Below are 12544 nucleotides of genomic sequence, written 5' to 3'. Positions count from 1 at the left end.
GTAAGTCGCTCTGGATCAGAGCGTCAACTAAATGCCGTAAATGTAAATGTAATGTAAAGCACCTATCTGGAATGTACACGTTTTACAGCAGGTAAAGATATGTCCTAGAACATTTTGTGTCTGAGCCAGAAACATTCAGAACCGACATTTTTAAGAGTGTAGGACTCACTAGAAGAACCTGAGCCTGAGTGCTAATTCAGTTTCAGCTCTGACAGTTCAGATAAGGAAATAATCCATACCTTATAGTGTTAGTGTGTAGTTTGGGTGTAGGACTGCAGGGGATGTCCAAAACATGTCCTGTATAAAAATTGGGTTAAAAGGGGGGGATGTGTGTTGATGGATCCTTGTGGGTGTGTAGATGGGGGAGGGTTTGGAGTGCCAGCAGGTGGTCCAGCATTAGTATTCCAGTACAGGCCTGACACAGCTTCTGTCCATGACTCTAGCATGCTAAAAAAAACACCCTAATGACCTGCATGTGCTCAAGATGTCTTCCTACAGCTGGCGACAACCTAGACGCAAGCAGACCACCAGCTGGAAGACCCTTAACACAAAAACCCTGGGCCCAGTGAGCCAGCAACAAACTAGCTATCTAAAGCCACAGTATATTCTGGGCTCTACTGTTTCCCTTTTCATACATCTGTCCTAGTGCTGTATCATTTATCTGATTAAAGGAGCATTCTGTAGTTTTCCAAGCTTACCTCTCTCTAGCGCATCTGTAGCGTATGATGCATTTCCACACACAGTAGTTCTGTCACAAATTAAGTATTAAATAAATTTCAATTAAATTTGCTATTTTTTTTTGCAGTCTAGGCTGTCCAATATCCATTCTAAATAAGGTGGCACATATGAAAACTTCACCAACACTATCTACAGATTTACAGCTTCAGTTACAAATCTACTATATTGAATTCAGGTCAGGAAAAGAGGTAATGAACAGTATGAGACAGATTCTGAGGTTAGAGAGTAAGTTGTACATTTTTTTAACAGGGTTTCTAGGAATTCCTAAAAAGCCTTGAAATAATAGAATCATACAATCTTTATAACATCTTATTTTGTATGGTCAAAGGTTCTAAAGCCAAAGATAGAGCCCTTTTATATATTAAACAATATTCAGAATAGTGTGAAACTAGAAACACTCATCTGATAGAGGCTCTGTTTTCAGAAGCCAACCACTGACTGAGGACTGGGGCAGCAGAACTGATAACAAAGCCAAGGAAAAAGATAGAACACTTATCAGGCCTTTAAAAAGGACAGCAGTGGCTATAGCCTATGTCTTCCATACGGTACATCTCAAAGCACACACTGTACGCATTTCACTGTAGCTTCTTAAAATGCACAGAACCAACTGCTAGCCCTGAACGCCTGCTATCCCCAGTAAAAGCTTGCGAAGTAGTAGAAGTTCAAAGTAATGGCCAAAAGCTTTTAGTCAGTTATCTGAGACAAGCAACACATCACCACCAGACCCAGGCCAGGCATGGTGTGCATTGAAGGGCAACTCAAATCCAAGGGTTGAGGAAGTTGGGTAGCGAGCTAGACTATAAGCTAACACCACCCAAACAGACTTTACCATATCTTATTTTCAACTGTTCCTCCTTTGAAAACAAACTGGGAAGAGGAAGGGGAGCTCAAAAAAAAGCAAACCTGTAGAAGCGAGCTTGTACAGCGCTAGGCTAAAAGCTAACACTAGCCAGCCAGCAACAATCTTCTTAGCTAGCTAACCACACATCATGCTAAGAGGACATTGTTGGGACAGCAATACTATCTGGTAAGACTCGGGAATAATAATTACAATGATTTCCTTGCACTGCTAACTATGCTAAGCTACGGTATATAAGGCCAACAAAAAAAAAAAGTATTGGTAAACAAGCCAATAAAAGTGAGAGCTTCTCATTTCTTTTTCACCAAAAATAAAAATCAGCACATTTCATTTTAAGGCAGCGTAACAGGTTCTGAATAGGCTCATTAAATGGCATCTGAGCATTTTCCCAACCCAACCAAAGGCACATCCAACTAAAATAGGAAAGGAAATCTTTGGATCTTGTTTATTATGGAACTTCATGAAAAGTCAATTAAGACGCAGAACATTTTTTAGGCAATTTGACTAAATGCTGGAGACCAAACCACATAATAATAGGCATATGTTTTTTTTTTGTTCCCAACTGAAAATTAAGTGTTGTGTATGAGAGGAACAGTGCTACACAGCGAGGATGGCAAATATTCATATTTCATACACAGAGAAACAAATTTCTGTCCCAGCCTTCATGTTTCAGTGGCTCTGGGCCCCGAGGTGATTTTGGATGTCAGCTGTAATGTAATTCTAGTGGCAGTGCAGCGGAGTGCAGTGCGGTCAGAGCGACCGGGTGGTCTGGAGGATGGGGGGAGGGCTGCCTCTTCCACGCTACTCAAGCAAGGAAGAGAAATTGATTGAGCGAGTCCTTTGTGGGTTATAATCCACTTGCATAATTTGAAAGCCATGGCGAGCAGAGCCACGAGACAAAGCAGGGTGATTTCGCATTTAGTCAAACCATGCGTCTGTCAAATATGGTTAAAAAGGGACGTTTCATTAGAGGCGGCTCCTTAATTGACTTTCCTTGGTTTGGGTGATTGTAAACGCTCGCATTAACCAAATGCTAAAACCATTCCGTTCTACTGTAATCTCTGTTCGTATTTACACTCGATATTCAGCTGAGCACATTTTGGGATTAATCTTGCATTAAAGTCTATGATTAACCAGTGTTTACATACAACATAAAATAATGTAGAAACCTTGTAATCCATACTGAACATTAGGGTGGTGTTAATAAGGAGGATACAGGCGGTTAGTTTGAGGCCTGTAGGATCAGGAGGCTAAATGTTGCAAATGGAGGAAAGCACAGCAAGCAGAGCAGCGTAATAAGCCAAGAGAAAGTCGTACTCGCTGAGCCTCGGGCGCTCTGCTCAAAAATGATGACTGTGTGACCAAAATATGTATGTCCTGTGTTCCTGTAGCCCGTAGCAAAAACAAGGCTGTAGGAGCGCTCGGTCTTAATGAAATGGTGGACTGGGAATGTGGAGAAGCGCTGTTTGTTCTGGAAAATATTGAGCAGTTTTAGTGGAGTATTTTTTGTTTAGCAGTAAAACGGAACAGGACAGACAGAACAGAGTGGCAATGAGACAGATCCGTAATTGTGAACTGTAATGCACGTTCCACAACGATATTCACAATAATACAGTATATAGTTTTGTTCTGTAGGTGGACGTGATGGCAGGGGAGGTAAAACATGAGATTTTCTCATTCAAAGTTCCAATGACAAAAACCCTGAAGGGTGAAGGCTAGCATATGCTATCACCGAGGCACATAAATCTAGCCGACCACATTCTTCTGAATGGCGGCTAGCATAACACTATCGGACAGCTCAATGCGCTTGGAGGAGAACACTAGCTGTCAATTTTGTTATAACAGCTAACGGGCGCTTATTGGGTGGAGGAGGGTCATGCTAATGCACCCAGAAAGAATACGGCCAGTTGTGGTGTGAAATAAGCAGAAAATGTCTTCTAAAAAACACTGGTAGAAAACCCTGTTCTTAACCAGAGACAATATAAATGAGGAGACCTGCCACTGGGGGAAATATAAATGGTAGTTCTTGTAATGCTCAACAACATGGCATACGTTTACGAGTCCCGCCTTTCAACAAAATGAGCCAATCAGCTTGCTGGTTAGGCCGCAATGTGGAGAGCAGAGAATTCACGTTTATTTTTTATTTTTTGCATTATTGAGCCGAACGCTAGAAAACTGTAGATGATGTTTTTTTTCAGTGATTTAAAATATGCTTGTGAAATGGAACTTTGACCTTGAGTTTGGAGTATTTGGTCTCTCCCTATTATCTCTTAGATAGAAGCCTGGTCTTGTATGACTGGAAATAACTGCCCGGCAGCGTTGCAAAGATGACCAAAGGATTTTGACTTAACATCTAAAACGTCTTTAAACTGCTGGACGTCCAGACTTGCATTCCTCACTACTACAGCTCAAGAATACCAGTTTGAATCAAATTTTTATAAGAACTGTGTAAGAACTGAATAATAACCCTTAATAAAAGTTTTGAAGTCTATGTAAAGGTTTGGGTGCAGTGACAACAGTAAAAGAAATAGTTTGAGACAAAAATGTACTTTAAAAAAAAAAAAAACACAGCATTTTAAATGTACACTTAATGAGCACTTTGTTAGGAACATCTGGTACACCTGCTCAATCATGCAATTATCTAATCAGCCAACCATTAGGCAACAGTGCAGTGCATATAACAATGCAATTACGGAGCAGCTGCCTCAGGTAATGTTCACATCAATCATCAGAATGAGAAAATGTGTGATCGCACTGATTAAGACCGTGCTGGGTTCCACTTCTGTCAGCCAAGAACAGAAAGCTGAGGCTGCAGTGGACACAGGCTCACCAAAACTGGACAGTTGAAGACTGGAAAATGGAAGCAATGTTTTTTTTTTATGTCTTGTGGAATCTATACCACAAAGACGTGAAGCTGCTTTGAGAGCAAAAGGAGGACCTACTTAGTAGTGTTCCTAATAAAGTGCTCCTTGAATATATAAGTATATAACATTTTGAAAAAATATTTTAACAATATTAAACATTTTTTTGGTGTGTGGGAGTAATAGTAATAGTGTAAAAGTGTAACTGTTTAATAATATTTGAGTAAAAAAAAGGTAAAATCGTTCTAAATAATATAACGACAGTAACAAAGTACAGTTTGGACTGTATTAGGGGACGGAAGGTCTTCACTATAGAGGTCAGCTGGTTCACAGTGGCGTGTCGATTGCTCTGTACCCCTCGCCGGAGTCATAGTTCCCCTCTGGCATCAATGGCCCTGGAGCACCCGTTATGCCGTTGGGAGGCACTCAGTGTGCAAGAAACACATTCTCCGTACACCTTCACTAGATATTACCACTCTTCCCCCGGTACCCTATTATCATGCCCTTTTGAATATTAGTCAAATCGTGTCCATTTCCCATGACAACTGACTGGTGTGCTCGCTTATTTCTACATGCAGCAAAACCTCTCATGTGACATCTGTGACATCCCAGGCCAAGTTCATTCCAAACCAGGGGTGGCCATTATATTCTGATACCACTGCCACAGGTGAAGGGAAACCTCTCACTTTGTGGGATGTTCTAGAGCTGCTGTACTGAAGGTGTATTGAGAATGGACTTCTTGCACATCGGGTGCCTCCACACTGCATAACAGTGGTACCCCTAAGACCACTGACGCCAGAAGGGAACGACGACTTCGGCAAGCACTAGAGAGCCATCGGCGTGTCACTGTGGACCTAATACAGTCCACGCCACAATGTCTCGCTAGGATCATCTGAGCCGAGGGTGGTTATTCCTACTATTAGGAAGGTGGTCATGTGATATGACTGTTTAATATGATACATGTGCTTAACAATAACCAGGAACATGAACTGATACCATAAAACAAACACATAAACCCCCCAAAAAACTAACAAACAAAAACCAAACAACCAAACAAACAGGGAGCCTCGTTTCCTTTGAGGACATCCCTCCTACCTCTGAGAATGAACACAGCCCAGGGAGCTGCTTTGGTTTGGACGTTTTTAATCTTTCAAGATTACAGAGATCCTTGAGTTCAGTGACAGAAAACAATTGTCCGACTCCCACGACCTTAAACAATTCCCAAAAACAGTTTGGAGATTTCAGATTTTTTTTTTTGTTTGTTCAGAAAACCTTTAATAGTAGAATTAGCTTTAGCATAATGACATATTTCAATAAATATTTAATTATATACAGATACAGCAGAAATGGTACATTCCGTTTTTTTCTTCAAATTGCTCACATTTCTGTACAAGCCAAAAATATCTGCCATTGTATTTAATATTCATGCAAAATATTCCATGTTTCAGATTTAGAAACAAAAAAAAAAGAAAAAAAGAGAGAGAAAGGATTTGCTGAAGACGTTTTCACTGTTGGGAAGTGCACTCTCGGGTTATGAGAATTAGCAACTGAAGAGGTGCACTTTGTGCCAAATACACAAAAGAAGCAAGAAGAACCGAAACAAAAGAATTAAGGCCATACCAGCTTGTGCAAAAAACAAAACCTCCACAGTTTTGTGTTACAGAGGTCACGTGAAACGGCCATGCCCATGGTCACTCTCAGCGATCGCTTCGTTTCTTGGATAGTTAACAACAAAGACAAAGGAAATGACGCTCGAGAACGCCAAATCATACAGAAGTAAATCAAACCGATCATATCATGCCTCGTAATTCGAACACAATGCAAACATTTTTCACTGATATCTGCAGGATCGTTTGGCCTCGTAAAGGTTCACTGTTGCACTGTCCTCTTCCCCGGTCAGTGTTAGTTTTCTACAAACTCGGAGTGCGCCAAGTTCCTCCAGTCTCTATACTGTAGCTAGCGCTGAGGGATGGTGGGGGCTTCCGGCTGTGGCCATATACACAGAGAGAGGACAAGACAGCAGCATGGTTACGTTAGGTGGCTCTAAGCAGCGTTCATCATTAAGGGGGTATTCGGGAAATCTGTGAAACAGCAACACTGAACTGAGCATCACTTGTCCAAATCGTGAGTTTCAGATTCGCTTCACAGCCAACAGAAACAGCGAGGAAACGTGTAAAGCAATACTGCAGATTTCCAATGTACAGTATACATATGGTGCCTCAGTCGTGTGTTCCAGCGGAACATGTCCCTTCTCAGGAATGGATGGCTGCATGAATACACTGAATGAATGAGGGAATGAGTGTGAGCTGTAATTGAATGTAAATTAGGTTGGTGTCAAGATCTAAAAATCTACATCGCTCAACTAATATTCCAGCTGCCAGTGTTCGGGTTAAGCATGAATCGCTGCTTCACATTAGAATAAACGGGCTGTTGCAGTGATTAATAATGCAATAATAGGTATAACGAGTATAAACAGGTCATTACAAAGTATGTTCTGTGTTGCGTTATTACATACAGCATTATAATGTGTGAAGGAACTTGAGTAATTAAGATATTTTGTTATCCAGTGGACTGAGTTCAGGCTGCAGTTCATGGGCCACAAACTGCACAGTTCAGACTCTTTTCTATTCCAATTAGGGTTGCAATGGTATGAGATTTGCACAATTTCACAATGATCAGACTCTTAGAGGAATGAAAGCAGAGGGTTTGTTTTGGGTTTCTCTATGGGGTCAGTTTGGGGTCAGTGTGTGGACCCCTTTATATTAGTAGGGCACTACTGAGTACATCAGCAACTGTTCTCGGAGCGTCTGAATCGTAAAATTCAGAAATTCAGGTCTTATTCTAAGGGTACTATAATCTCCCACAATGCACTCGTAATTTCTAGTCAACAGTGTAGCTCAGCACATGAGCCGCATTCGGACCTAAGTGCATTGCGAGTTACAAAGCAACAGACCGTTGTTACAAGCCAACGGCTGCCATAAATTTCAGATATTTTTGCTATGCAGTTTGTTAACAGTAGACTTAGGCTGCTAAACAACAGTCAAATATGAATTCATGATCAGCACAAAGCAAACACTAACCTTCATTCGGAATTCAGTTTGTGTGTTTACAGAGATTTCACCAGTGTCTGTTGTGGCCGATTATGTGACCAGCGCTCACACATGTAAATGATGAGGAAGTGTCCATGTTTATTAGTGTTTCTATGTGTGAAATAGTGACTAAATAGTCCCTTCCTATATATCGCAACGCTAGTGAGGCAGTAGCACTCCATTTCGGTCACGGCCAATGTCTGTTTGCAAGTTTAAAAGAAGTAATCAGGAGTCTGAATGTGGAAAATTGCGGCTTATTTTGATGCACCGTTAAACCAGTTACCGTTGCAACTCTAGTTCCAGCACGCTAACTCTAATTCTCATTTTTTAAGCCTATCATAAAGCTCAACTGCCTGTTCTGGAATGGGGAATGTACTAAACTGTGCATTTCTGTGGCCCACCGAGACTGCAGTTTGATTACCCAATTTTAATGCAGCACACATTCATTTCGGATATGGACGAACTGATATATTAAATGCTTAATAAGTAAATGAATCTGGGCAGTCGTTTGTCCCAATAATTTAAAATAGCCCTTCAAATTTAGCACAAGCCCATTTCACAGACACACCAAACGCATTTTATTGTTTCAGCTCTATGACTGACTAATCGAAAAGCAGAAATATGAGCATCTTTTGTGTTCAACGCAACCCAGAGTCTCTCACATTAAAGGAACTTGCCAAAATATCAGTGGAGATGAATCTCTGCAGTCCTTTTTTGCCTGATCTAATTAATTCCATGATGTTTATCTAGATGACTGCACTAAAATATATGAATACATACTTAGTATAAAGAAACAAACACAGACACAACTCATAACTGTGGAGATACAAAAAGACTGCATATTTATCTCAAACAGATGCTGAACGGTTCACCAGGTACTCACTTCCAAACCTGAAAGGCAATGGCAATGGTTTAACATGATTACTCTTTGGCTCTGAAAACAAATCAAATGGATCAACATAATTTGGCAAATAGAAGAAATGGAACGCTGCACGACTCTCCAGAACGGTAATATATAATCATCATCATCGTCATTCACACCGCCTCCTGCTCCTTGCACGGAAAACACACTCTTACGCTTGTGCGTGTCTCAGGAATTTGAAGCGAAACGTTAGAAAAAGTGAAAAAATAGCAGAAGATTAATGTGAAGCGCCATGAAGAAGCTAGCTTGCCATGCATAGTTGGGTTTTAAAAGACTGGAGAGCTCCATTGAGCTTAATAAATCAATCAATCAATAAATAAATCAATAAATAAACACTATAGATATGTATGATATGTATGGCAATGCGAGTGCTATCGGCCACTTTGTTTAAAAACATATTTAATAATCATATTCACTTCTTTAACGATAAGAAATGAAAATAATTGCATATATTGTTCTTGCATAGAGAAGCCAGATGAGGATGTATTCCATCAAAGCGTGTGGTCAAATGAACAGTGTTTCAATACATCGCAAATGATTAACTCGGCTTCACAATACACAGCTCGTTTTTATAGCTTTTTTTAAAAGACATAGTAATACACATTTGGTTGATAAATATATTTCGCTGTTAAATGTAGCTCCAGGTGGATGATGGCACTGGCTTCTTATAAAAATAACACTTTTTTTCTGAGGTTGGTTCATAAACCACAAACCTTATAAGGGGTAGGTAATGATGAGAAACCCACACCGCCCTTCCCCGCCCTCCCTCCCGCCTCTTAAAGAGTCTGTTCACAACTTTTTCAGGTTGTTGGCAAACAGGTGGGGTAAAGTAAATGCGAGACAATGGAGTTTTCCCTTTTTTTCACTCATCCGTGAGTGTGATTCTTTTTTTTCCGACTCATTACAGAGCCATTCCCCCCCAACAAACCCTAAAAAAAAGCAAACAAACAGGTAAAGCGTTTTTTTTTTCTTTTTTTCGGTCAACCCCCAGAAGTTGAGGACAACCTTTACAGCAATATGCTGCTCATTTGGCACATGAGTAAATTACTTAAGTAAACAAAACAAACAAACAAACAAACAAACATGTGTGAGGGACAGATAGCAGATAGAGGAACACATTGACCACAGCTTGTTATAAACAGTAGAATTTTTGACTGGCACTCGTCAAGCTTCCGTCTGTAATTTGACAATGTAATCATGACAGAAATTCATCATGACGTCGCCATCTTTTCGTCAATGGCCTTTGCATTACTTATTTATGGAAGCACCGAACTGTGTCATCATCTGTAATCTTTCCATTTCCAGTTACCTCTCCTGAAGAATCGTGAGTTTCGTTTTAAGTATATGATATATTACAGTGCTGCACGTCTCTCCTTCGTATTCTAGTAATGCAGTATGCCTTCAAGTTGCAAAAAAAAAAGAAAAAAAAGAAAAAAGGTCGGACAAGAGCAACCCCCCCTTGGATTTCATCCGTCTGTTTAGAAGTTCAGATGTGTCTGTAAAAGTCTAGTATTTATTTAAGAGTCATTTCGATTTTTTTTTTTAATAAATATATTGCCACATTCATATATCATGCATTTTACTGCATTGCTATTGCACAGGTCCGGATTATTCAGGAGATCAGAACAAGGGCGGAAAGAAAGAAAGAAACAAAAGAAATAAATATAAATGAACACCAGTAAATACCTCTGCCAAGGACTTGCCACTGAAAGCAAGTGAGTGCTGAGAAGAGGAGGTTGGCACTGGGAGAGAGGTGAGGGGGAGGTGGTGGTGGTGGTGGTGGTGGTTGGCGACAGCGGCGGCTTTTTCGGTCAGGGCTCTCCCTTCTCGCGAGACGTTTTTTTTACTGCTTGTGAACATCCTCGCTGCGAATGATCTTGTAAATGATCCAGTAGAAAATGTTAAAAATGAGGAAGACGAGGGGGAAGGCCACGCGGGACACGGTGTCGATGCGCTTGGCGCGGCTGATGAACAGCTTGCGCATCTCCTCCACGGTCTTCTCGGGCGGGATGCTGGAGGTGGGGGCGTTGTTGTTGTTGCCCTTGATGGCCATGCCGTCCTTGGCCTGCAGACATGCCGGGCCCATGCCGTACGCAGCGAAGCTGAAACGGCCTTCACCTGCTTCGTCCTCCTGCAACACACAGCCACGGGTGCAGATCAGTACTTGTGAAGATCTTGGGATTTTATTTCTATACTCATTCCAGTATGCTGACAAATACATAGTGTCACTGAGGAAAAGCACCAAATGCTCCTTGTGGAAAATCTTCAGCCTGCTAAATGTCTGAGTCTGTGATACTGTGGAAAGTTTTTTGTCACTTAATTCTTTGTCCACAGGAGGATCTGAGCTGGGCTAGGATAATCTCAGTGCACACAAAAAAAAAAAAAAAAAAAAAAAACTACTGGAATTGGTTTGAACCAATATTAATATTTATTAGCAAAAGAAAGATGGTATAAAATATGTAACAATGTTCCTATGATCATTACTAAGGAACTACATATCAAATATAATACAGGTACTGGCGTCGGTATTGAAAGGGGAAAGGTAGTATAGGCACATCCCCGGTGTTAAAAAGCCTATGTAATGTCTGAAGGCTCTTCGGCTCTTTAGCCATTGAAACTCTAAGGGCTTTTAATGTTCAGGAAACGTTTTGCCTGTGGTGATAATTTGCTGTTTGAGATAACACACTAATGTGGTAGTGTAATGCTCCCTCTAATGAAGGCCCGCACCAAAGTGTGCTGGGAAGGCTCTTCAACCTTTTGTTCATTACCACAACACAATAAAAGCTTTTAAAAAAATCAAACTCACTTTTTAACCATTATACATGGAGCACCTTCATCTGACACATGACTCTTCAGAGCACGCTCTACTCTGAATGTTTTTTGAACACCGCTATCTGTTCAGGGACCAAATGTCCATTTCCTGTGCGCCTGTGAGCCTTAAACACAAAAGAATGAGCGGCACTTTGTGTCCTTTGATTGACTTGTTCAATCCAGTTGGGCGGATCCGTGGGCCATATTTATCACGTCGTGAGGCTTTATTCAGATTACATGAGTTTATGGGAATTAATTATTGACATAGCAGCTTGGGGAGAGCGCAGGGTGCCGACAGAGGTTACAGTTTTTCAGGTGAGTTAATGGAATGACCTCACTGCTTTCACCCACGTTTATTCAAGACTGAGCAGTTTCTACACTTTGTTAATGAATGCAGAATCAAAGCAGTCCCAAGATTAATTACAATGGAGTGTGCATCGATATTTCAGCATAATCATACACACACACACACACACACACACCAGCAGAAACGCAAAGCAGGAAACTTATCTGTGTGGAATGCCTGGTCTTAGGTTTAGAAAGCAAACTAATCTATGGTTTGTTTAAAAATGTACATTATATCAAAGACATTTCATTACAGTCACATGCTAACAATTGATTTCCTCAGTAAAAAGTGCAAAACAAAAAACACATTTAATTTTTATTTGCTAAGGTACCCAAGCATATGAAAAGTATCGACTTGTACATGACATATTGGAATAATTAGAGCTCAGTACATGACACTGATATCACTGAAAAAAAAGCAGCATAACATAAACAGAGCTGTAAAGCAGGGCGATTTCAAGCCCCCAACTGTTACGTAACAGTCTTGATTAAACTTATTTACGCACCATTTTACATAAACCCAGTCCACTAGCGTAAGCCTTTCAATACTAAATGCAACAGCTACTTTGGGAATATTTAGAAACGAGGACGGAGAAGGTGCTACGCCATGCTATGCTATGCAATGTGGCTTCTCTGAACTGTTGCAGTGGCATAAACCAGCCAATAAAAGTCGAGCTCATAATTTTGTTTTCCAATAGCTCATCATAAAGCTCATCATTCTGAGGCAAAGTCACAGGGTTGTAAATAGGCTAAAATATGCTGAAAAATACCATCTTTATGTTTGTACCTGGTAGAGTGTTTAGAAAACAACAAAAACACGCAATATGAACAACGGTGTTACTTTTCCACAAGAGTGAAATGTAATGACGTACAAGTCGGTAATTACTGTACTTAGGTCATTAAAGTATGTACTTTACCT

At 40.6% G+C, this 12544-nt stretch overlaps 1 protein-coding gene across 4 annotated transcripts in view; it reads right to left on the bottom strand.

The window, feature by feature from the left end:
- Nucleotides 1-5666: 5666 nt before the first annotated feature.
- glra1 (glycine receptor, alpha 1) overlaps nucleotides 5667-12544 on the bottom strand; it is a 68792-nt gene continuing 61914 nt past the window's right edge. For 2 of the 4 annotated variants that reach the window (XM_072663620.1, XM_072663619.1), the window contains one exon: nucleotides 9196-10600. In XM_072663620.1, coding sequence (XP_072519721.1) covers nucleotides 10313-10600 — 288 coding nt within the window. In that variant the 3' untranslated portion in view covers nucleotides 9196-10312. Of the gene's footprint in view, nucleotides 6445-9195; nucleotides 10601-12544 lie in introns of those variants that run through there. The other 2 variants (XR_011977900.1, XM_072663618.1) reach the window with 2 other exon arrangements.

The sequence above is a fragment of the Salminus brasiliensis genome, chromosome 19, assembly GCF_030463535.1.
Source record: "Salminus brasiliensis chromosome 19, fSalBra1.hap2, whole genome shotgun sequence".
NCBI classification, from domain to species: domain Eukaryota; kingdom Metazoa; phylum Chordata; class Actinopteri; order Characiformes; family Bryconidae; genus Salminus; species Salminus brasiliensis.
The sequence above is the reverse complement of the archived record's forward strand: the minus strand, read 5'-3'. Positions and strand labels throughout refer to the sequence as shown.